At 39.6% G+C, this 26749-nt stretch overlaps 1 protein-coding gene across 1 annotated transcript in view; it reads right to left on the reverse strand.

Annotated features, from left to right (window-relative positions):
* The window catches only part of ARHGAP15 (Rho GTPase activating protein 15), a 332079-nt gene that overhangs the window by 35287 nt on the left and 270043 nt on the right, over window positions 1-26749 (reverse strand). Inside the window, exon 12 of the mRNA XM_040069035.2 lies at window positions 25226-25360. Within this exon, the coding sequence (XP_039924969.1) occupies window positions 25226-25360 (135 nt within the window). The remainder of the gene's footprint in view (window positions 1-25225; window positions 25361-26749) is intronic.

Consider the following 26749-nt stretch of genomic DNA (forward strand, 5'->3'; position numbering starts at 1 on the left):
TTACCTTCTATAATTAATAATGCATATATTATGCTCTTTGGGCAACTAATCACCAGTCCTACAAATTTGTTTGACACCGATGAAGATACCTAGGCACATGCACGGGTTAAAACGAGGAAGGCAGAACAATGTTCTCCCATTAAGGAATGGCCAGCTGGAACAGGCTCTCAGCTATTTCGGCGCTCCTTAAACTCGCGCCGCGCTTCCAGTTGACAAAATGGTGGTAGGGTCTACCCAAGCGCTTGACAACCTGATTGGCACATGTGAAATTAAAATCCAAAGGCTCCTAACGGGAAAGGTCTCCCAAACTGGCGGCTTGACTGATACACTGAAAGGCAACCCACCGCATTTATCACCCCCTGCCTCGGCTCGAAACTTCGGGAAGACGGCGACAGCAGTGCTCCTTCTGTCCACGCTACTGGCCAGGCAGGCGCGGATCAGCAGGCCACGCTGCGCAACCTGTTTCCCCGGCGGTACAGATTTGGAAGCGGCAGAGATAGCTCGCGAGGGGCAGCCGCTCCATTCGCACCTATCAAAACAACAGGCAGGGCTGCCACGCTTTCAGCGCGCGAGAGGCAGCCCCGGCGCGGGTGTGAAGCGACGGAAGCCTTCGCCGCGTCCCGCCGGGATGGGGCCAAGGTGCTCCAGTGCTCTCGGCGAGGTGGCTCCTTGCCTACAACCTGTCTTTCTCCTCTGTGCCTTGAGGAGGGACTCTTAAGCATCGTTTTTTCTTTCAGACTGGGGGAGTTATTTCCCTTCCTTTCCCTTTCCCTTTTTTTTTTTTTTTTTTTCCTTCCCCTTTTAATCTTTATTTTCTTTATTTTTTCCCCTTTGGAAATCTGATCTTGTGATGTGGCTGCTAGTACCAAGTCTCTCACTGAAATGCCACTCACTGCCATCCCCCTCTTTTTTTTTTTTTTTGTGGGCTCCTAAGGGCATCCCTATGGCAGTTGTGATGGGATTCAGCCACTTTTAGACGCTGGCAGCTCACCACAGCAGGGAGTTACCCTGGTGTATCCACGTTATCCTCCAACCGCGCCAAGACGTGAGGAGCTTCTGGGACACTTTGTGCGGAGTGTCAGGTGCTCTAAGGCATATTAAATGGCACATTGGATGTGTCAGAGTTTAGTAAATAGATTTACCTGATGCAGCTGAGTGTTTATTTGTTTGGAGATTGTATCTGCGTGCTTGCAGCCCACCTCGCCCCCTTTTGCTCCCAGGGGTGAGTCATGCTCCATCCTTGGCATTGTCTGTAGGGTAAGGGGCATGGGGAATTTGGGTTCAGAGGCAGTGTTGCCCTAGCACATCCTGGCAATAATCTCTTGTTTTGGAAATATTTTGATCTATAGCTACAGATCTTTCAATCTATAGGGTACAGCTGCTCCCATGACTGGTGGCTCCTTGGATGGTAACCAGTGCCATGCTGAAAAGCCCAGGTAAATAATTTTGTGTTCACTTCTCTCTGTCCCGGTGATTTCACTGCACGATTTTCAAAGGAAGATCCCCTCTGCAAAACTAAATTGTTGCCACCTTGTGTTAAGCCCTGATAAGGATTTGTTAGAAGCTTTGATCACTGTCTACCTGTTAACACACCAGAATACTAAAGAGCCCTCCACGTTCACAGGGGGCAGTGCAGAATTATTATTATTTTTTGTTTGTGATAAGTATACTATCTGTAATAATTTATGGACATTCTTGAATTTATAAATATCGAGGCTTTGCCAAATATTTTAACTATCCCTCCATGGCAAATTGCGGTTAAATACTGGTGGGTTTTTTTCTTTTTTAACATTTACTTGTGGACCAGAAACACTTGCAGTCTATTGCCCCTGGCCTTCTGTGAGAATGTTAGTTAGCAATGCTCATAAAAACTCAATTCATCAATGTGAACATAATTTGCTATGAACAGAAAGCTCACAAAAGGGTGAATTTGTCAGATAGACAGGTGGCCTGAGATCTCTCCCTGATACTGAACGATATGAATAATAGATTCTGGTAAATGTATGCCAAGACTTGAGCTGTAAACACAGCTGCCTCCATTCCCTTCCAGAATAACAGCTTCGAGAACGAAAGCACAGGAACCACAGTTCCACCTGAGGACTAAGCCTGTGCATGTACACACACACACAAACACACACACACACACTCACACACACACACACACACAAATGCAATGTCCTTCCAGGCTCACAAAGAAAACAACCCCAGAAAAAGGACAGAGGCCTTTCCAGCTCCTTTCGCAGACCCTTGCTCTGAGCGGATTTTAACATGTGTGGAGAGCAGAAGGAGGGAATAATAGAAAACATTTAAAATATATTTTAAAATATCTGCAGTCACGGAAATAAATCTTTCTCTGATCCAAGGGCAAAAAAAAAAAAAACCAAAACAACCCCAAAAACCAAAGCCTCAGCTGGCTTTGTAGGTAAAGAATCCAGACGTAAGATGGAGAAAAAAAGCATGGTAATGTCACAGCTGAATATGTATAAAATAAAACGATAGTGCTTTTTTTGTTATGATACGACTTCCAAAAATTAGCTAACTGTAGTGATCCTTGCTAGACATGCACAGCATTGGAGATTTTTTGTTGCAGGTTATTTATTGGTATTTATTTCTACCGCGTTCAGTTTTCACTGGGTTTTTTTAGGCTTAAATCATTAATTACTGCCCATGGACTGGGAAAGAAAGATATTATATGTGCAGAAGTGACCTTTCAGCTTTTGTAAGGAACAGCTTTCTGCTGGATGTTTGCCCAACATAACTTCAGAGCAGGCTAAAGGCTGTTCCAGGCAATCCCACAAAAGGCTGTTCCAGGCAATCCCAATGACCGATGGTACAAAAGGGTTGCTGAAATGTTTGGACACCAGTGGGAAGGACCTAATCCCAGGTCAGGCATCTCTGGCAGCATCACGTAGGTGGGAGGTAAAGAACTGCAGGATAGTGACTTTACGTTGATAAAAATCCCCAAACAAGTCTTAAAATGGGCTCATTTGGGGCCAGCCATGTTCATTTTGAGAGCATCTGAATCTGTTGACTTTAAAGGGCAGAAATGGAATGTGTTGCAGGAGAGAATGATTGGCTGAAATGCTTGTTTTGGGCTATCAAACTCTTATTTTTGCAGTTCTAGCTGAGGGCTCTCTGCTCTAGTCTTTGCATGAGCAGGGTTTTATATATTTTCCCCTTATAGGTATAAAAAAAGGGACTTTTCCCACACTAGCATTCCTTAATTTAGGGATCAGGCAGGCTCTTTATTTGATCCCTCTCTGGCAGTGTTATAGCCCAGGAAATGAACTGGGAATTGTATCATCTGAAGTTCATACATGTTTGTTAATATTTGTTATTTAGGGAGGATGCCTCTCTGTAATGAGTTGGCGAAGGTGAGAGACATGCACGCAGCACCAGCACATCCTAAAGCTCCCAAAATGTGACCGCATATGAGATATTAAAAGCAAAATGGAAGTTCTGAACAAATGAAATCACTGTCAGAATAATAAAAGAGAAATGAGCTATGATCTAATCTGTTTTCTAGCAGTGTCACAGAGGAGCTATAATAAAAGCTATTTGCAAAGTTCAGAATCATTTCCAGTGCAAAGCCATTCACACACTCTGCGACTCTGGACAAATGGAGGGGGCCGTGGCTCTGCCAAAAAAAAATGATATGTGGATAGTTCACTATTAGTTCTAACTTTGTGCACCTAAGTTTCTCAGTTGGCTGCAATTTAAGCTCCCTCTTTCTCTGAGATGGCATGAGAACTTGTACACCTGGACTTCTCCCTCTATTTTTGGTGCCTCATCTTCACACCTTTCCAATCACAGGCTGCAAGTGTAAAGGACAAGCAGAATAAGGAAGAAGCCATATCACTGGATGCTTTTCTAACCTGGTTCTGCACCATGCATGCTTTAAATGAGAGCACAGCAGAAGATGTGCTGTGTCCTCGTTGGAAATGCTCACTCTGCTCTTCTCCTTGGAGTGAAATCCCACTTCCCGTGTGCCTCTATTTCTGTGGCATCCTCTGTGCAAGCAGTGTGAGGAAGAGACAGACAAAAGAGGCTCAAGGAAGGATGAAATGAGTCTATAAATTCCTGTTTCTCCCCTGATCTTAGCGATGAAGTGATAAAACATTGATGGTGGTGTACCCAGAGTCTTTCACAGAGCTAATGGTGGCCCTGCTCCGTATGCTCCTCCCTTTAAGGCAAATAAAAGAATTAGTGACAGTTTCCCCATGTTATGTATTTGCATTTTAAAGGGCCATAAGTTGGACAGCTGGAAATGGGACTGAACCAAATGGAAGAGAACATGGAGCTGACCTTGGTTTAGACTGTGGAAAAAAATTATGAACAGGTGGAAAACATCCTCCACTGATTTCTGCAGAACTGGAATAACACCAACAAATCTCTATACAGAATTTTCTCATTTCAATTCAGTTCATTTTATTACAGGTAAATTAAGGCATGGCAGAGGGAGAAAAGGAAAGAGATGTCACAATTTCTCTAATATGACAGCCACAATTTCAAACAGAAGGCACTGGAGAGTTAAGAGCAGCACGGACCTCTTGTGTATCTGCAAAAAGTCCCTGTAGATCAAAGGGCCTGGTGACCCAGAGATCTGATGGAAAGAAATGAATGAATGAACACCAATGGGAAGGGCAGCAATAACAGCAAACTGTGGGACCTCTCTGGCTTCCTGACAGTGGGGTTGGGAGGTTTCTGAATGTTTTGGAGTATGTGCTTATAAGTTATCTCTCGTCCAGGATGGTGCCTGCTGAAAATGAGGTTTCATATGGTCATACAACATGAAGACTTGGTGATGAACATTAATAAATCATCTCCTGGACTTTATGGGTTGGGCACTGTCCTCTCCTAGAGGGATCCTTTCAAAAGAAACCTGATTTTTTTTGCTTAGCAAAAACAAAAATCCAGTAAGAATTCATGTACACAACCAACAGACAAGTCTCATAAACGCAAAAGCGAGCAAATCTCTTGTTTACACCCAAATATCTTGGTTGTCTTTGCACAAGCCTCCCTCTAATCCTCCCCATTCCCTTTGCACCCATCTTCCTTGTCTCCCTTTCTCCTTTGCTTATCTTTATCTTTCCCTTAAATATAGCCAATGCTCAAAAAAAAAAAAAAAAAAAAAAAAAAAAATCACTCATAGAGTGAAGGCCTTATTAAGTAGCAATTAATATATTACCCAGCATATAGGTAAGGTAAAGAATCTTAATTTTTTTTGTGTTTTACTGGACATGGGAATTACTGTACATAGTGATAAAATAATTTTCCTGCTGGCTGCAAAAGCACCACCAAGCAGTCAGTGTGAGTCACCAGCAGAAGCCACAGAAGTCAAATAAACATATGATGCATTGCTTGTATGTGGGAAAGCCTAATATGTGGAGAAGACAAATATTGAGTTTGGTGGAAGGCAGCATTGCTGTATCAATGGAGATGACTGAGTAACTGGAAAGTGGACCTGACCCAGGAATTAAACTTCACAGGGTAATTTTGGCCATTTCTGCTGTGCTGAAGGTGAAAAATAAATGGGCATTTTAAAAATTGGATGTGTAATCCAGCCTTACCACCCACTGTATTATAACAGTGGTATTATTTGGCTGTGCATCAAAAAATCATAATATAATATATATTATATATACACAATGTATCACACATATTTATATATATATATATATATATTAAAAATATCACAATACAGGTAACTTTCATGGTATTTTTTAAGGCTTCCATTTTCTAGGTGACTTCTGATAGAGCACAAGATCAGGCTGTTGGGAAATATATGAGACTATCTATGCAACGAAAGAAGCCTAATATGCAGAAACAAAGTTGATTGGTGTAGCATAGCTTCAATATCATTGAAATTGAGATTACACAAGTCCCAATAAAGGTGCATGTCAAACATGACCTTAAAGACACAGGTAGACTCCTACATCAAGAGGAGCCTATGGTGACTCAAAGTTGTCCCTCTGATTCTTCTGAATTTGTGACTTGGAGTCAGCTCAGTGAACCGCAGCTCTTTGTCCATAAACCCACAAGATGGACGTGCCACAATACCCAAAAACATGCATTAGAGTGTTAATAAAAGCCATTGGAAAAAAAAGGAAAAAAAAAAATATACACCCATATTTTTAATCAGGAACAGGAAACCTTGGGAAATTCCGAATTGCACAGAGTACTGGACATCTATGGCAAAATAACGTTCACAGATTGGAAATCTGGTATGGTGAATGAATTAAAGAGTACAAAAAGGCCAACCTCCCTCCCAAGGATATATAACCAACCTGCTGGAAAACACACTTTGATTGCATCTGCAGCAGAGGCAGGCTGGAGAGCCAGGGGAATGTGGAGCAGGGGCTCGCTCTGGACAGGCTGCAGCTCCTCCTAACATGCATGGAGAGCTCAGCGCATCCTCTGAGACAAAGATTTCCTTCAAGGGGACACCTCCTTTACCTCCCAACACAGGAAAACACATCCCAGGCACCCAGCTTGAGTGAGGGAGTCACAAACCGGAAAAGAGCTGCCTCTCCCAGCTCACAGTCCCTAAAATCACTCCTACAGTATTTATTTGGAGGTTTGAAATGACCTTAACCTTGCCTGAATGTTTTTTAATATTTTTTTTTAATGGAAAATTTATAGTGTTACATACATACATTCACTGGCACGCACATACATTATGATAGCTGAAAAGACTGAAAGAGTACAAAAGGAAACTTTTTTCTCCACTAAATATGTGATTCAATTTCTCATGTAGATTAAAAAAAAAAAAAAAAAAAACACAACCACCCACCACTCCTCCCTCCCCCACCAATAACCAGTGGTTTGGCATTCTGGAAAAAAACCTTCCCAAGTACCCCAAGCTGCTTTCTATGTTTAGTGGAGAAGCCTGAGTGCACCGCTAAGTCTCTAACTCCACTTGAACTCTTGCACTAAACATAGAGATGGCCCTTTCTTCTCTAAAACATTCTGGGCTACAAGCTGGATGTGTCAGCAATAGAGCAGATGGGGAAAATGTATACAAGTATATTAATTTTGTGGCCCAGATTTATGCAGAACACATATTTCCACAGATTTTGTATAGGATTTAGAATCTTGCTTTAACCCTTACTAGATAGATTTGAAGCTTGGAAAGACCAAAACTGTAGAGTGGGGGAATGGGATAGAGAGGGTTGCTGCTGTCACTGCTTTGCTTTGCTATCTGATTTACAAAGATAATCTGTGTGCCTCCCTTTACTTCCTCTGAAATATTTTTATTAATTCTAGCAGCCTCGCAATGACTCTGCAAAGTTTAATTAGCTCATAATTAATTAGCTTCTTAAAGCTTCCTGGTTGAAAGCACAACTGGGTGAGTCAAACTAAAAAAAGAAAGAATTTTTTGACTTCTAATTATTTGTTCAGTCCAAGTAGATCTTCTCATGTGCCTGCATGTTCACAAATATTCAGGTGAGCCTTTTTATTCCCTTGAAATCTCCCCAAAACAAAAGGGCTGTGCATGGGGGGGTGGACAAGTATTTCTGAGAACATTGATACCAGATGTGTGCTCACGACCCATCCTGAAAAAACTCTTTTCATTGTCTGCACAATGATTTGTCAACGAGTTATAACTGCTCATGAATTATTTGCTAAAGGAAAAAATAAATTCCCCGACGGCTTTATAGGATGGTTTATGCACATTTTTCCAAGTGCTTTAATCATACTTTAGGGGTGAATGCAGCCATGTTGGTGCTAAGTTTGGAGACATATCTGTGTCTAGGATAGGGTGAATCAATTAATTTTTATTGTGGTTTACTGAGAAAAATTAATGAAGGCATCAATTTTTTCTTTTTTTCTATTTTTTTTTTTTTTTTCTGAGGTTTACAGGGTGAAGAGATTGTAAGTATGACTGTAATGCTATTATAAAGTAAAAACTTGTAACACTGAGCATTGTATGTAAATACCGAATACTACAAAGCTTTCTGAAGTGCTCTACAACCTCAGGCATCTTCTGTGTAAAAACAGAGGCAACTTTCGGATTAACACCTGATTTATCTTTATTTGTTCTACTGGAAGTTCTTCCTGCTCATAACAGAGGGGTAATAACAAAGTCTTTAATGTTCTTTCCAAATCAAATAATTCTGTGATTCTACAGTTCTATGACATCTGAATATTACCCAGAAAAAAATTGTTTTGAGTCATGCTGTTCACAGGTATCACTTAATGCACAAATACTTTTCCTCTCTGTTTTGTGTTAATGTTTTTCTTTATGTCATTATATACATGCCCACTCTTGTGCACCTTTTTGTATAGCCAGAGAAGGATAAAGACTGCAAATTATCTTTTACATTTAGCTCATCCCCAGAACATCATGGGACTTTATGGCTGATGCACAGTGGATGTGACAGACAGCAAAACCCTGTCAAGCCTCAGGTCCAGAAGATTAGCTAAAATATTTTCTAAGGATTCATAGTGCCTGACATCACAAAAGTGGCTCAGTTCATTAGGTAAACGATTTCCAGTGATTTTTTAAAACAAATTCCATGTAAGTAATGCACAAAAGGAGACTAGGCTAAGCCATATCATACAGTATTTTTACAATAAATTTGACAGGCTTAAGCAAAAAAATATTTATATTGACTGAAAACTGCATTTCTGTAGTACCTTATTCAATAACTCAGGAGAACATACAGTGTGCTATCTGCAGGATAGCTTTTTTTTTTTTTTTTTTCCCTCCAGATGTCTCTTTTTCCTTCCAGAAGTTGCAGAGCATTGGACAAGCAGTAACAGATGATGAACACATGCATAACTACAAATGGGCAAGCTGATTGTTTTCAGAATTGGTATAAACATTTGCTCTTGGATTGAGATTTAGCCCATAGCAAATCTTTACATTCTCGTTATAAACCTCTGACAAAAAGAGCTTCTAATGAAAATGCTGACAGTGTGAAAACGTGGTTATGGTCAGGAAAACAAATGGATAAAAAGTGGCATTTTGTAGTTCCATATGTATACTTCATCAGGAAAGTCTTTGCTAAGTTTACATTTCAAAGCTAAAGCCTGATGATAACTGCTTCTCCTACCCTTTCTATTTAAGGCCCCCAAACCTACTTCTATTACTGCTATCTCCTGCACTAAAATTGGGAAAATAAAACCACCAGGGGCTGGGATATGAACTTTCCTGAGAGCTCAGTCAGAGAGCCAGCAGCTGGATTTTTAGCATCTCTTTTATTTTTGATTGTGTAGATAATAGTAGAGCCTAATCAGGACGCGGACTCGCTGCGGTAGGGTGTTGCAGACTGAAAAAAAAGGGGAGAAAAGCAGAAGTGGAGAAGAGAAATGCACTGTGTGCCTGCATGGGGGTAGTGGAGACTTTGTCTGGCTAAAAGATCCCCAGACACACACCGTGCCCACACCTCGCCGGCTGTTCCACAGCCACGGAGCAGCACAAGAGGAGAGGGAGACGCTTATAAAATCTCTTTTATCCTTGTTCATCGCAGCACAGGCAAAGTGCAGATTAGTAGGTGATTATAGCATGAAAATGTGGCTTTACCAGCACAGAACACTTGAGTGTTCTTTTGGGATGAGCCACTGAAATGGGTGCTGTCTGACAGAGCACTTAGGTCTTTCTTCAGCACCACCAGGGCTTCCTAGGCTTCCTAGCAACTATGGAATAAGAGAAAAAGATAAGACAAGATAAGATAGAAAAAGAAGAAGGAAAAAAAAAAAAAAAATTAGAAGCCCTAACCCAAGCTTTTAAGGACCAGGAATGTCTAACAAACTTGTGGCTGATAGCCAGGAGTAAATTTGGCACAGTGATGATTCAACAGAGTGTCTCCTCTGGATCTGGTAGGTGATACAAATTATACTGCAAAGAGACAGAGGAAATGTTCAGCGCAAGGAAGGGGTTATTGGAAAGGATGCCTTTCAGGGAACCCTAGAATGGTTTGGGTTGGAAGAGCCCTTGGAGATCATCTGATTCCAACCCCCTGCCATGGGCAGGGGCATAAAATAATTTTGCATAAAGCAAATTGAATCGTAGTCGAATTTCAGGAAGACCTCCTGACAGCAGGATTGCCCGTGGAACTGGAAAATCCTCACGCTGCCACAGACAGTAAACAAATGCTCTGCTCAGAGAGACTTCACTGGCTTGTGGGATAATGAACATGGAATTATATCATTGCAACAATATACACCCGCTGAATTTGACTCCACTTGAAGAGATGAGAGCTCTTAAGTTGCTACATTGAAAACAATTTAATTGAACCTTGCTAATTAGAATATAACAAGTAGTTAAAAATTATGCAATGTTTTAAAAATGTTTTAATTAATTTGAAATTCTGATGGCAAATTAGTAAATGTACGTCAGTGTCTTCCCCCGCTCGACTCAATACATCACAGGAAAAAAAAAAAAGATATATTTTTTCAATAGGGACACTGAGAAAACATGCACAAGTAGAAAATAATAATGTAGAGTAAGGAATAATTAATTAATTCAAGCTTCAGGATAAGATCACTGTGTCCTGCTGACCCTACATGTTAATCAGTTGATTGATTAATTGCTACAATCATAATAATTATAGGGTATGAATCTAAATACATTTAATGATAGTTTACACTTAGAATAAAAATGTCTTTTACGTCTGCTTATCTTCATCATTTCTTGAAGCCTAGTCATATTTTTTGTTTGCCATAAATAAACCTGAAGCATTTTTAGATGTTATCTTTGTGATGAGGTAGGTTTAGACTTCATTCATCTGATGAGCAGTATTTTTTTTTTGTGTGGCCTCCACCTCCTGTCTAATGAAAAATATGTTCCTGGATGAGAAACAATTGATTATGTGCAGTAACCAATACAACTTCATCAAAAGCTCATCCTTAATTGAAAGACAAGGGGACATACCAATGCGGCCATTGTATAATTACTGGCTGTCTTTAACCAGAACAGTTTTACACATTGAAAGATTCTTCTGCTACACAAACTCAGTCTGAGATGAAACAGTGAAGCAGATCAGCAGAACAGAAAAATATCTTTGAAAAAGAAAGCAAAGAACATCAAGAATTCTGTCAATTCCTGATTTATAGAAAATAGAGAACATCTTGACATCTACATCGTCCTTGAATTTGTGCTCTCTCATTAAACTTAATCGTGCTTTATGACTGCACTAAAGGAACAATGGAGGTCCTTGTATCCCAACTGGCACAGCTGAAATCCTTTTTTTTTTTTTTTTTTTACCAAAAAGTACGTGTGAAAAAGGAAAAAGAGCCACTGAGTTAAATCTGAATACACTATTAGATCTGAGGCTACTAAGGCCTCACTCAGTCAGTAATGAGGTGTTGCAGTAGGAGTGGCAGGTAGAAGTTGTAGTTGTTTGTACTCTGCATGTTTCATGGATAAAACCTCCTGTTTCTGTCATTGCCATCCTGATTAACAAGTCTTGCCATTGAGAAGTATCAGGAAACCCTAAATAATTGTGTGGTTTAGATTTTTAAAAGAAAAGTACTCTGTTAAACTACAGACCTTGACACCAGATTTCATGACCATTTCCAACTGAGCAGTTCTAGAAATTCTGGATTCTTCATTTGCAGATTGGGTATCCATACACTGCTCTGCAACTCTCATTTTGCAGTGATATTTGTTAAATAAATAATGCTAGGTTAGGACTCATAGTATAAATATTTTAAGGAGACATTAAAGCATTAAAAAAAAAAAAAAAAAAAAAAAAAAAAAAAAGCAGGCAAATTCCAAGTGAATGAACTTTTACTGTCTTCAAGGGGTTACCTGACCTTCTACTTTTGCAGCTTGCTCGTCTCAAAGTTACAGCAAAGGAGGAGATAACAGTGAAACTGTACTATAAAAATAAATTACTATCATGAATATTAAGCAACAAGGATATAATAAACATGACTGCTTACATGATTCTGATTTATTGATACTGATTTGCTGTAAATTATCACACAAAATACTCATTTTAGTTGTTCAGGAACACGTGCAGAATAAAGCTTAGTGGACACTTCCCAAAGACCTTGACATCTGTCACTGGATTCCTACTGGGGAATCTTGATGCCTCTTTTTCTGGTATGGATGCAGAACTATATTTACTTTTCTTTTCCATGGATTGATTTGGTTTTAATTTTTGGCAGCCTGGCTTCCTTAAACTCTCTCTTTTAACCATGCAGGTTTTTTTAGAACTACTATGATAGAGGTTCAGCTCTGACACAGTGGAACAAATCCAGCTGCAAAATCTCCTGAAGGCTGTTCATGCTTGTTCTGTTAAATAGTGCTCACTTTTGAGTCAAGAGGTTTCATTACTATATTTATGAACCTCTTGGCACCAGGAGTTGGGATTTCCCAGTGCTAAGCATTAATGCATTTTGCATCAGTCTTTAGCCCTGGGAACTCTGGATCACAGGTGCTGAGGGGTTAAAGACTTAAAAAAAAAAGAATAAAGTGCAGATCCTTATTTCCAGATAGATATTTTTAATGCATGTGAGTGTGTGGACGGTCTGAGCAACTTTCAGAGAGCACAGGTAGAAAGCAGGCTGCCACCTAGTACCAGGAACTGCAGGTTTTGAGGGATCTCAACATTAACATGGCTATATTCTGCATCAGATATTTGTTATCCTAATTGATGGAAAGTATCCTATCTCAAAATAGGATTATTCTTCTTTAAATTTAAAGCCTGCTTTGTGCTTATGTGGCTTATATCACTTCATGACATGGTGTGTTATGTCAAACCTAAGATTATTTTTGGAGATTTCTGAGACAGAATCTACTTCATTTTGCCTGTCATCAGCCTAAAGAATGTGTCAAAAGACCCCTTTTCATTTTTTTTGAGGCAGCGATTCACAAATACCATCTGAACTAAGGGACAACTACTGCTTCAAAGCAAAAAAACACAGATCCTGGATCAAATTCTAACATCTCCTGAAGTGGTTACTCTCATCATGGTTTATTATTTCTCTGTGGAGGATTTCTCTTTCCACACTGGGCTAATTTTTTGTTTTAAAGAATAAATAAATAAATAAACAAACAAATAAATAAATAAATATACACACACACACGCACACTTAAACTTCCAAGCAGGAATGTGGCTCCATCAGGTGCCCTGATTTATGGTGTGAAGAAAACCAAGCAACAACCTCAGCTGCAGGGAGAGAAGGCTGGTTCTGGCTGCATGTAAACATCCAGATGCAAATGGAACACAAGCCAGGGAGAAGGCAGCTCTAAGAAGGGCACTTGATAGCCCAGAGCTGCAGGAGTGTGTTTAAACCTGCCTGCCAGGCCAGCCTTCCTGCTTCCCTCAGTTTGGACTTGTTTGAAAGGGAAATTTGAAAGGGAAAATGGGAAAAAAAAAAGATTTTAAAAAAAGGGAAATGAAAAGGGAAAACAAGAAAAGGGGGGGGGGGGGCGGAATGGAAAAAAAAAGGAAAAAGGAAGCTGAAAAGGAGAAAAAAAAGAAAAAAAGGGGGAGGAAAGAGAGAGGAGAGGAGAGGAGAGGAGAGGAGAGGAGAGGAGAGGAGAGGAGAGGAGAGGAGAGGAGAGGAGAGGAGAGGAGAGGAGAGGAGAGGAGAGGAGAGGAGAGGAAAAGAAATAGAAATAAAGAAGAAAAAAGAAATGGAAAAGGAAAAGAGAAGGAAAAGGGAAAGGGAGGAGAAGGAGACAGAGACGGAAAAAACCCCAAAAGAATGAAAAATATGAAGGACCAGAAAAAGAGAAAGAAATATAACAACACATAGAAAAAGAAAAAAAAGAAAATAAAAAGGAAGAGGAGAAAAAGGAAGAAGTTGTAGCTTGTACACTCATTTTATTTGCCCTCGTTGTGAGTAGGCACCCTGTGGATGTATCAGGCCAATTTCCTCCCTATCCCTCTACTTTCAGTGGCACCTGCAGGAGTTTTGGGAGAAGATAAACTGCAAATCACATTGGGGTTTAGTCCTGGCCACCTCACTCCATCTCTGTGTGTGCAGCTCTTTCCCTTTACAAGACACGGTAGTAGTGCCAGCTTGGAAAATATTTCCCTTGCTCCCTTGCTCTCCTGATAAAGAGCTACAAGCACCAGGTGTTCTGCATGAGCTTCCACAGCTCTGCAGCTCTCAGTCACATTTTGGAGTTCTAAAACCTTTACAAGTCCCTTCTGGTTGCTCCAGTTCTGTTTGGCATGGGTGGACAACACACAGTCTGATTTTCTGGCCATTCGAACACACCTCAGTGAGGAGGGTTTGTGCCTGGGTTGCAGGGTTTTTTGTTCCCAGTGTTAACACTGTCACTCTGAAGTGTTTAATAGTGATTTAACAGTCAGGCCATGAGCTGTTGGTGAGTGAGACGTTCTCCTGATCTCAACAAGATTATCTGCATGATGTACTACCTTCCCAAGCAATGAAAGCATCTGTGCTGGGGCCAAAATGCACCAGTAGCCACAAGGGTTAACTGGGTCATGAATTTTATTTAGAAGGGGTTCAAAGGGAGCAGTTTCATTCTCCAGGAATCAGGAGATTTTATTTAAAATTGCAGTCAATTCAAATTCCATACTTGTACTATCAGCAGAAGGCAGGATTGAGCAAATATTCCTGCATCCAAAGAAGCATCCTTAAAAGCAAAAGCCATATCTGATGAGTTCCTGTGGCCTTGGGGCCACAAACTCGCTGACACCCGTTTAGGAGGAGGATGTGCAGCACTACTGAGTGTTCCCATTCCCACACTATTTGTTACTCCCCTTGACTTCCCTTTTAGCTGTTATCTGGTACAGCTGCTGAGGATGCCTTTCTGCAGCCACATTACCCGGCTTTCCAGCACTACTACTTCACAATTTGTGTCCCTCAAGAGACGTTATAAATCCTATTAACATTGAACTCTGGCCCAGCTTTGGTAAGAACACCAGCCTACCCTCTCATTGAGACATCAATACTTACCCAAAGTATTTCAGTTTGCAAATGCGCTTCCTGTGGGGGACAGGGAAATTCAAAGCAGGGGAATGGGGCAGCCAGCCCTGTGTCAAGCAATGCCATGGGATGGCATTCCAGGGGAGGGGAGCTTGGGCTTCCACCCTGGCAAATCTGGGCCTGACTTGAACTTGTGTCTTAACTTTTCCCTGACATCTGTGAAATTCAGTGAGAATTCTGTGAACAGTGCTACTGTTACTAGCCTCCTCATTGCATTTATGTATTTTTTATACTCTTTAGTATATTTCTGCTATTGTGGTAAACTGTGAGGTGGCTTTTGTGACCATTAGTGACTTGATTCTGCACCTGCCCACTTTGTGGAATTTTTAGAACTCTTAATTTTGCCTTTCTTTCCCCATGCCAAACGATTTCTAGAACACTTCCAGAAAAAAAAAAAAAAAAAAATGAGCTGCTCTAACTCCTTTCTGATTGATTACTGCTCAGTGATAAAGGTACAGAAAAAAAATATGGTTTGTGTGACTTAATTTTTCATCTACCAAATTCTCACCCATAGGTTTTTCATAGTCCTAAGTGTGAAGGTAAATTTTATGCACTTTCCCCTGACTCAGTAGCTTGAAACATTTAGAAAGCATAGAAATACTCCATAAAGTTAGTACCTGCTCTGAATACCACAGCTGCAGTAGTCCAGGTCTTCAAACAATGTACCAGGTCCTCAAATATCTATGTGAGGAGACCCAGAGAACACATCTTTTTTTCTTCACTTAGACATTATCATGCTAATATTTGCTGCTTCAGATCCAATGTGCCATCACACAGAGGTGTGGTGCTACTCTTTTTTGGAAAGGTGGAGTCTTCTGAATTGTAGGAAGGTGTAAGCAGGGAGGAAGACAGAACAGTGCAGTGGGTGATGACTTTCAGCGTCCCCTTCTCCTGTTCCTAGAGGTTCTCCTTCTCCCTCCCTTCTTGGTCTTCTATTCCCACTTTCCCTGCCTCACTTCTTCCATTTTTGCACCTCTGAAATTGTGTAACTGGGGCATTATGGGCTGCTTCTCCTCCTGTTATTACTTTCCCCAAGTGGAAGCTTCACTCACAAGCCTGATGAAACATTTTTCCCCTCAAACCCAGAGTGCCAATTCTCACTTTGTCAAGAGCTCCAGATAACCCTCAGGAGAAGTTCCTCTCCCAGTGCCTCCCCCAAACACTCCAGGTTACAGGGATCTTGTCACAGTCACTAAAAAGCTCCTCCTCTCTCCTTTTCCCAACCCTTTCCTGCCCGGTGTTGCTGCTTGGATTTCTCTGTTTCTCTTTCACCACTCTCTCCTGCTTGATTTTCTCCATGAGTTTCCCGTATGTCAACCCAGATACAGACTCTCAAACTGGCTTTATTCTTCCTTCTGCCCTTTCTTTCATAGAATCACAGGATTGTTTAGGTGGAAAAGACCTTTGAGATCGTCAGGACCAAGCATTTCCCCAGCACTGCCAAGTCCAGCACTAACCTGTGTCCCCCAATGCCACGTCTACAGCACTTTAAAATCCTGCCAGGGGTGGGGGGGGACTCCATCACTGCCCTGGGCAGCTGTGCCTGTTCTTTGGCCCGACAAAAAAGAGTCTCTTAACCACAGATGAAACTTAAATTAGACTAACAATCCATGCCCCAAAATTCAGTGGAAGAGGAGCAAACAGAAACCCCAGTCTTTCTCCATTTTCTCAATTTGATTCCATCCTTTGAGAACCAGCAATTTGTTGCAAAGATAACAGAGAGTTTCTGGAGCCTCTGTGATTAATCTGGTCATTAATCATAAATACAAGCTACTGCTTTGCAAGTTGAAGTGCGGCAGATGACATTTCCACCAAGCATCCAGTGACTACTCCACCTGCCCATAAGTGTTAATGCTGTGAGGCCCGGCATCCCCTGGCAGGTAAGAACCCAGGAAAAAAAACCCCAAAAAACAAACAAACAAAAAACCCACAAAAACAAACAAACAAACAAACAAAAAACAAACACACACACAAAAAAATCCAAACCAAACCAAAACCAAAACCAAAACAAAACACAAAAAAACCCCACAACAACCTTCATCCGTGTTAGTGTTCATGCAATCAAGCACAACTCAGAGTTTAGACTAAAAACTCTCTCGTTAAATGCTGCTTGCAAGCCCTGGCTTCAGAGCACGGTGCTGGACCCACCACGTACATCAAAGTTCTTGAAAAGGGTTCTCTCTATGTAGATTACTGCAGATTTGTATCCGATAATTTATTGTGGGAGCATTAAACCATTCATATCACAAACACCTGTGCAAGCCAGTTGGCCTAGTCAATTCTTGTTTAACATTTAATTATGAATATAATTAGCATGAGTTAAGAGACAGGCCAGGCATCCGCAATAAAATTTCTGCTATGCTAAAAAAATTATAATTGTAATGACAGAAAAGACTAAGCTGGGGGAGAATGTGTCCCTCCTACGCAAACTTTTGCATGAGAGAAAAATCCAAGTACAGATCCTTTTAAAACTTTCTCATTTCCTTTGATGATAATTGGAAAACCTCCACCATATTTATAAGAGCAAATTAAACTGTTTTTCTGTCCCTGTGATATTAGGGCAATTTTCACCACTGGTGTAGCCCTTTCAGTGAGGTTCTGTAGGGTTTCCTTTTTTTCTCAAAAGATAAGTTTTATTCATTAAATATACTTTAAATATTTCATTTGATGGGATCACCGTAACACTGTGTTAAGTAAAGTTTACAAAATGGAAATTCCTTTTAAAATGTTGCTTCAGTGCACATTTTAGAGTTTTATGAAGTGTTCTTTTTTAGTAGAATTGTGTGCTATCTGAAGAAAAGAATTAGTAAATATCACAACTTATCTTGTTTTAAACCCAGAGGCTCATTTTTAGAAAAATAAACCCCCAAATCAATCTAGAATCAGGTGCTACCTGAGCATCTCTCACAAGGGAAAGCCCTGCAGAGGAGGTAAATTTTCATGTGTAGATTCTGTTTTCATTTCTCTTCCAACATCTTAATTAAACTCCCCCCAAAAAAAAAAAAAAAAAAAAAAAAAAAAACAAAAAAAAATAAACAAAAAAAACAGAAGTGTCTTACCTAATAATTTTTTTTTTTTTTTTCCCTTAACAATTCTTAATTTCTTGACTTGGGCTACTTTACACCTCAAAATAAAAACTCTCTTCAAAGACATGACCTCCAAATTTTTTTTTTTCTTTTTTTTTCCTAAATGAGTTGCTTCCAGACCTGAAAAGATCTATTTAAAAATGCTGTTGAGCAGAAACAGTTTGCAACTGTGAAGAAAAGGTCATTGAGAGAGAACTAGGAGGTTACCAGGACATATTGTTCCTTGACACCTCCTGGGAACAAAAGTCTGGAGTGAACCTCTTTGGTTACCAGTTTGCTGCTATTGCAAATACAACAGCCTCCATTTAGATCTTCACTGGAGATATTCTTTATTACTGGCTTGAATTTAAGTGGAGACTGTGTTAGAATACGATATCTATAATGTTGGGAACATTACAGCTTAAATATATTTAAATATTTTACTAGTATTTTCTTTTCCTTATTTGTTTCACTCAGGATGGTCATATACAGTATCAATCTGTATATTGTTAACACCCATGGATTAGAAACCTTCTCTGGTAGTCTCTCTATCTCCTGCATCATCTTAACATCTCTTCTAAAATGTGAGGGCTTTCTCTTTCTCTAACAATATCAGTTAATGACTCTTGAATCTGATATTCACCAAACTTTCCAGATAAGGCTTCAAGGATGTTTCAAAAATGGATTTAATGCTGTTAAAAACCCACTGAAAATACCCAGTACCACACTCTGAATGAGCTGCTATTACTTTTTACTGTTATTGTGTTTGGGAGAATGTATATACTACACACATATTCATACATTTGCATGGTTGGGTATCCCTGAGATTATGCTACTCATAAAATAATTTCTTTTTAAGAGAAAAGGAAAAAAAAAAAAAAAAGTGCACCTTAACTTTTGATTACTTCTTGTTCCTACACAGTTGGTTTTTATTTCTGTTCACATTAGTTTATGGATCTCTACTGTCTTCTGATATTTAAATTTGGCCAAGAAAGTGTATTAATTATGATGTATCATGTGAAATATATTGTGGTAACCTTGGATTTGTTTATAAATCACCATGTTCACATGAAATTGAGGCTTTCTGATGCCATGCCAAGCCCCAAAACTTCCTTGGACAAGTAAATGGAGGATGGAGAAACGATTTCAATAGGAGGCTCGCCAACTGTGAATCTGAAGGCAGTTTGATTAGGACTCGAAGCCCACAGATTGAGATTATGACAGAAATTTGCATAATGCCAGAGACTGATAAGATTTGGTTTCTCAGGAACCTATTACGTGATGATGTTAAGAGACTGTCATGGATTTCTTACAGTGCAATATGCTGACTTGTCTTTCCAAGACAAGTTGGCCTTGAGCCTTGTTCTTTGTAAGCCTCGAGTGAGGTTTCTTTAGATGTCTTTCGAAAATCTCTTTAGACATCTTTTGCAACTTTCCACCAAGATGATACAAGGATGTTATGACTGTCAGAATAAATGAATCTATTTACTTACTTTCTATTTCCTAGCTACTATTTTCATAACACTGCATATTAGTTCAGAGCAGGTCCTTCCTGCATTCCAACCAATGCAGCTCAGTTCTCTGGTCATGATTATGCATCGATGACTTGTTTATTGCCTCCTGACACAGGTTTTGGGTTTTTTCAATTTTTGCCTGATTTTGGTGCAGACAGCTTCTGTGCAAACTCCTCAAAAGTACATTATTCAGTGCAAAATTTGCTCTGGTCTGCTGCTGACGACCGAAGTGTGATCATTGCCCAGATAGATGTGAGTATCTGAAACATCTTGTCTTGAGACACACAGGCACGGGGTCCTTGGGGGCTCTTAGTGAAGCAGAACAAGAGCCAAAAGTCAGAGAAAACCTTTTTACTGATGTCAGAAATGCTGGAGATGAAGACAACTGACCAGCATGGAGAGGACTGACAACTACTGATAACATGGGGAGCTGTTGAGTGTTAAAACAAGTCTATGATTCCCATGGAAGAATTTATTGCTTTGCTATGTTGTCATCATAGATTTTGTCAGACCAGACCAGTAAAGACCAGTGTCACAGACCAGCAAAACTGTAAAAAAATTTTTATCCAACAACTTTTGCTAACCAAAAAAATTACAAAACTCTATGGTGTGTAAGATGCTAAATAACCATCTTCAGTTTCCATGTAGTAGGGTAACACATAACACTGTAGGATTGATAGGAATGACATTGAGAATTCTGCTTAGCATGCACCAGGAGACCTTAATTGATATATCGAAAGGATATGTGTGAAATAATTTGAAAAAAGTGTTAATGGTCTATCAGAGCAATCAAAGAAAAAAAATATCCAGATCTTGAAAATACAAAAATTAAATGAGTATATAATGTGGACCTTAGGTGGTGTCTAGGCACTTAAATTCTGAAAAACTTTAATCAGCTGCCATCTACCCCTGAAAGAGCATAGGCTAATCAGGTACTGCAATTGTGACCTTTGAGCATCTTTAGGTGCCTATGGTTCTGCTTTTCCCCATGCAAAGGAATGCTTACTTTCCTGTCAGGGCTGAAAATTCTGAGCTCCAGAGATGGGGGTTGCTTTGTCTAAGTGTCTGGAGGGCTTGATCCTTGGCATTGCCAGGACAGAAGCCACATGTGCTGACTGGATCTGGAGCCCTACAAATCATGGAATCCTAGAGTGATTTGGGTTGGAAGGGACCTTAAAGATCACCTTGTTCCACTCCCTAGGGTTCACACCTTCCCCTAGACAAGGTTGCTCCAAGCCCTGTCCAACCTGGCCTAGGACACCTCTAGGGATGGGACATCCAAAACTTTTCTGTCAGCCTGTGACAGAGCCTCACAGGGAAGAATTTCTCCCTAATATCTAAGATAAACCTACTCCCAGTTTGGATCCTTTCCCCACTGTCCTGCAAAAATAGTTTTGTAAAAAGTCTCTCTCCATCCTTCTAGGAATATGTCTTCTCTCCAGAGATCTGGTGATGGGTGTGGACTCCACATTTTCTGTCCCCCACACTGAGACCTGAGACATATCAGGCTAGGGATTCCACTTGAAAACCTGCAAGTCAGATTTTCAACACTTTTTTTTTTTTTTTTTAATTAATCTCATTCCTCTGTTCATCTGTCTCAAGTGGGAAACCCACTGCAGTAACTGATACGTTCATTTAGAAAACTGTCTGCAGGAGAATCGTAATTCTGGCAGAAGGATTTCTATTTATAGTATATATATATAAATACATGCACATCTGCCTCTGTGTGTGCATTTTAAACAATAAATCTTCTATTTATCTACAGTGCTTATGTGGCACCTATTAAATTCATATTAGCGATAAGGAACTGAAATGAAGGCATAATCACTAAACCTCATTGAAAAAAATCTTTCCAGTGTAGTAATCTTTCCAACCTGTTGCAGAGAAAATCAAAGACCTGAACCCAAAACTCCCAAACCAGAGACAGATGTTGCAGCTTTGGGAACTGGGTGGAATTTTCCTTTGTGGAATATCAGTGAGGTTTTTTCTTAAGTGCAGTTGGACAGATGCACTGTCTGTACAGATGCACAGTCTATACAGCTTGCTCCAGCTGAAAAGATCTGGAAGGACTAGTGGATATTCAAATATTTCCCGTGCTGCGGATATCAGCCCTCACTGCACAGAGAATGTAGTAGAAATTTCTTTTTCTCTGTGTCTTTGCCTGAGACATTTCAAGAAAACTAACTCAGTCAAAATAAAGAATTAGAATCAGTTAACTCATTTACCTGTTAACATCTCTAAACAAACTTTAGGGGAAGATTTCAGTGGCTGAAATCCTGGCAAAATTTGTATGGCTATGAAGGCTGAATTCTGTAAATAAAGTGATTAAATGTTTCAGTTATTGACACTTCTACTACCTTTCTCACATGAAGCACAATTTTACTTGCAGACAATCTGTTGAACTAGGTCTGTTGATCCTCTAGAAAATCAATAGAACTATTTGTGATACTGAGTAATTTAAGTATGGCTGAACCTGACTTCATAGCAGCATTTGGGAACACTTTAGAAGTGCATATTTCATACAAAATAACACAAAATGACTTGCCAGTAATACCAGACAAAGTTGCTGGATTAAAAACAAACAAACAAACAAACAAACAAACAAATAAACAAACAAACAAACAACCCCCTACTTCCCAAATCCTAGGAAACAAAACTAATACTGGTCCAGAGGTCTTGTGACCTTCCATTTATCATTTATAAGTTCTATAATATAAGCTTTTAGGACAGGTATTCTCCAACTTCAGTCTGGCAAGCAGAATTCTGAGATTCTGTAACACCCTGAGTTCTCTTCTGATATTCTGGTCATATCTAAATTGTTCTAACAGCATGGACAAATCTAAAGTTATTTATAGGGGAAATTGAAGGTGGAAAACAAGTGTTTCATATAATACACAGTACTGTAAAGTTCTGTTCCCATGCACATAATTAAAATGGCAGCAGTCTCCAGGAAAATTGATACTAAGCTTGCTATGGAATTTTTTCCACATACAGTTGAGTCTTTACAATATTATCAGAATAAGGAATCCACTGCACCTCTTGGGTTCTAATTCCTCCTGAAACCTCCAGCTAAAGGACTAAGTTCCCGTAAATGTTATTGGGAACTTGTAGGTTTTAAGATCCCTTTTTCTTACTTAACAAGTGCGAGGCTCTGACTGAGGAGTCTTCAGTGCTGGACCAGGGATATCATCAGCATGGCAATCTGGGAATCAAGTAGTTTTCTTTCTGGCATTATTCTAACTGTAGTGCACACCCATCACTGCATGCTAATGATTCTAATTTTTTGAAGAACAGATACTATAGACTCTTTCACACAACAAACTGGAGAAGAGAGGAAATTTTCTAGCAGCTCAGTACTGACCAGACAAATTAATTAGCACAAGTAGCTGAAGAATCATCTGCAATGGAAATGATACTGAAGACATTTTTTACTTTTCCTCAAGACTATTAACATACAGAAGAGCTCCAAAAACACTGAGAACACCTAATTATTGTTTATAGAGGTTTTTTTAAGTAGAGTTGGTAAGAATACGGATTTGTAGATCCTGTGGCAGTAAAGGCCAAATAAAGAGAAGATTGATTGGAAATCGTAGCTTACTTCAGACAGTTGGATTAGGTAGAAATCACCCTGATGTGCAGTAAAGCAAGCAACAAGAATTAGGGGTTTGAAATAGTGCAAAGCACGTCTTAGAGTGCTAGCATTTCCTTCCTTGGAATAAACTGTCTTAAAAATCCCTCTATAAATGACTGTTCATTAGCCTATCAATGTGTATAATGGCTCTCAAAATCATAATAAGTATTAATAATAGTTCAAATAGCAGAAAGGGACATTAATTTCTCACTCATGAATATTAATGCTTTAGCAGACAGGCTCTTCCCGACATGCTTTCAAACTTAATTCACAAGTCTACAGCTGGTTACCTCGTATTCTTACTATCAAAAACATCCCCAGCAGGCCACCAAAAGATGTCAAATCACCCTGACTTGGACACTAGAAGAGAGGATTAGGGTAGAAGACAACAGGAATGAGATCATGGTGTCCTGACATCTTTCTTCAGAGTGCAATAGTGTTTGCACAGCCAAAATATGCCCCAACGGGGATAAGGAGAAGGATGAGTATGTTTAGCCCCAGAAGACCAGTATGATGGTGGATTATAATGGCAGAAGATAGACCAGAGAATTACAGGATGGTTGGGGTTGGAAGGGACATCTGGGGTTTCCAGACAGGGAAACTCCATGAACTCCTTGGGCAGCTGTTCTGGTGCTCTGCCACCCTAGATGTAAAGAAGTTCTTCCTCAATATTAAATATAGGACTGCAGAATTAGCTGCACAGGAGGTGTGGATGGCCGGCCAGGCTGTGGCCCATGAGCTGACACCTCATCTCCTCCTTTCCAAGAGGGAAGAGCAGATGGGTGGAAAACCACCTGAAAGGCATGTTCAGGTGCTGGTGCTTCAATGAGCATCTTATCCCAAGGCATCACAGAAGCTGAACAATAAGAAATTCTTTATTGTTTTTCCCTCTTAGCACTACAGATGCTGTGCAACAGGAACTTAAACTTGAGAGATGATGTTCCCCACCTGATTTCCTTTGGAAGGAGGAGAAAGTGAGCTGCCAGGAGCAAATTTCAGGTAAAGCAATTCTTTACATTGCGCATTTAACTGCACTGCACCTCCAAATAACTGAGCAGGGAAGGATCATATTGGATGTATTTAACCTCATTATATCTGATGCTGGGTCTTGAAAAGCTTTAGCTGAACTAAAGACTTATGAATATAAAATCAAAGTGAGCTGTACATTAAGGGTTTCGTATTCCCCGACAGCTGCGCATGTGCACACCCAGCTCTCATTAACAGCAATGGCAAATATGTGTGCCCATCACTCAGAAATCAGACCTCTGAGTACTTTGTTGTGTTTGTTTTTTTTTTTTTTTTTTTTTTTTTTTTTCCTAGAGATTTTGTCTATTGGAACTTTAATTAATCTCCTACTCGGCTTTTTCCCTTTAAACTATCCCTCTCCCTCCCCTCCCTTTCCAACAGGAGCAAACCCCCAGATCGCTGAGGTTTTTTGTCAAGTTTTTCCAAGCCGATACAGTTTTACAAAACGCACCTGCATATATTAAATACAGGGAGGGTTTGCAGCACATAAACCACAGAGACGTGGAATGGAATAAATGCCTGGGACTTTGAAAATACTTTTGCTGCCTGCCAACTTTAGACAAAAAAATTATAATCAAGCAAAGGTAGATATGAAAATGAGAACATGAATGTCTTTGCATTCTTTTTGTGATCACTGCAAGGCAAGAGTCTGCAACCTTGTGGAACAAAAAACACACATTTCATTCTGATTAACATAAAGACAGCCCCTTCTAACATGATTCACAATTATTAGTCTCTCTCTTGTGTTTGGGGATATATGGATTATCAGCCTAGCATATTTTGAATACGTACAAATTTTAATTCCTTTCCTAAACCATTTTAGGCAATACAGTCAAATTGCAGAGAAAAAAATTATAGATCAGTAATTTGATATATTTTTTTCCTTCTCTCCAGTTGAATACCTAAATGCTTTAAGACATAAAAGGCAGTCTCAAAAAACAACAAAAAGACAGGATCACGGATAATGGAAGGTCAGATTTGAGATGCCCCTGCTCTTCTATTTTTAAGTTTATTATTATTTTTATGTAACAGGCCATTTCACTAGCTGCTACTGTATGTGATGTACTTACTTATCGCCTCCACAAACTGTTCAAAGAAGCAGTATGGGAACAGCGGCTCAGGCAGCTCTCTGAAAAACATCTTGAGTGCTCCGGTGACAACGTGGATGTCCTCCCACTGGCTGTCGTCCAAATTCAGCTTCTCTTCTGGGAAAACACGAGGAGAAATGGAACAACTGGTTTTAATGAAACAATTACAAGACACTAATTATTATGTTAATGTTTGCCTACTATCATCAGCAACCGTTAACAGCCTTCTGCACCTAGAGGTTTGGTGCTGTGCATTTTTTTTTTTTTTTTTTTTTTTTCCTCCCCCCCCCTTTTTTTTTTTTTTTGTAGGAAGAGAACATTTTCAATGGAATACCATCTGTAGGAATGCAGCTAACAAAAAAAACAAGAGACACAAAGAGACAGCACCATTGACACAGTATGTCAGATACATTTATTCCCATAATGCATCAGTATGAAAATTAGCATCACAGCTCAACATGATTCAAAGCTATTTGGTTTTGAGGCCGAGGGGCTAAGAGTTGCCAACGATGGACGGCTCAAGGGACCGGCCTAAAGGCCTTGCTGAGCCAACAGGAGACATATGCTAAACATGGCAATAGAAAATGAGTTATTGCTTTACATGTGTTAGCCTTGCTATGTACAAGGGAATAATGGGGAATGCGTTTCTCTTTTTTTTTTTTTTTTTCTTTTTTTTTTTTTTGCCTGAATGTAATGTCAGCAAGGAATAGAGGACTGTGAGAGAAAGGATATTAATTCCTTCTTACTCCTTCAAAAATATTTTGTTTGGTTTTCATCTCTGGGAGGAAGATTTGCCCAGCAACAATATTAGACAGACCCCTGTTGGCCTACCTAGGCTATGCAAAGCTGTCAAAAATGATAACACACTAAAGACAAACCACAAGTGCCTCCAAAACTGTTTTGCAAACAAAAACAAAACAAAACAAAACAAAAAAAGTTTTCTTTTGAAGCTTGACTGAGCTAAGGAATTTAAATATAAAAGACACTAAGTGCTAAAATAGAGTTTCTAATAAAAAACAAAACAAGATTGGGTGATTATTCTATTTTTCTTTGAGTTTGTTTTTGTTTTTTTTTTTTTTTTTTTTTTTTTTTCTTTTTAACTCTAGGAGAGTGATACTGTTAGAACATACTAAACAGTGAGGTCATAGTCCATTTAAAACTCGAGGAAAGAGCAAATCCTTATTAGTCCAAATTAAAATGACACAAATTGACACACACTTGCTCCAAGTTCTGTTGGTCCAAAAATGGATTTTGCTTCTTTTTTCCCCCATGTGCTATGATTTTCTCTTTTAGAAAATTTCAGTCTGAATGCAAATCGGGGGCTGACCATGAAAACTGATGAACAAATTTAATTTGAAGCAACATAGTCCTGAAATGTTTTTCTAAATGTGACTGAAATTTCCTGTGTGGCAGTTCAGCAGGCTCCCAGAGAAGCTTCTTTACTGAACTGTTGCTAAACAAAATGGTAAAATCATTGGAGACACTTGGACACCCACAACACCGGAT

This window comes from Hirundo rustica, chromosome 7, assembly GCF_015227805.2.
Source record: "Hirundo rustica isolate bHirRus1 chromosome 7, bHirRus1.pri.v3, whole genome shotgun sequence".
Taxonomy (NCBI): domain Eukaryota; kingdom Metazoa; phylum Chordata; class Aves; order Passeriformes; family Hirundinidae; genus Hirundo; species Hirundo rustica.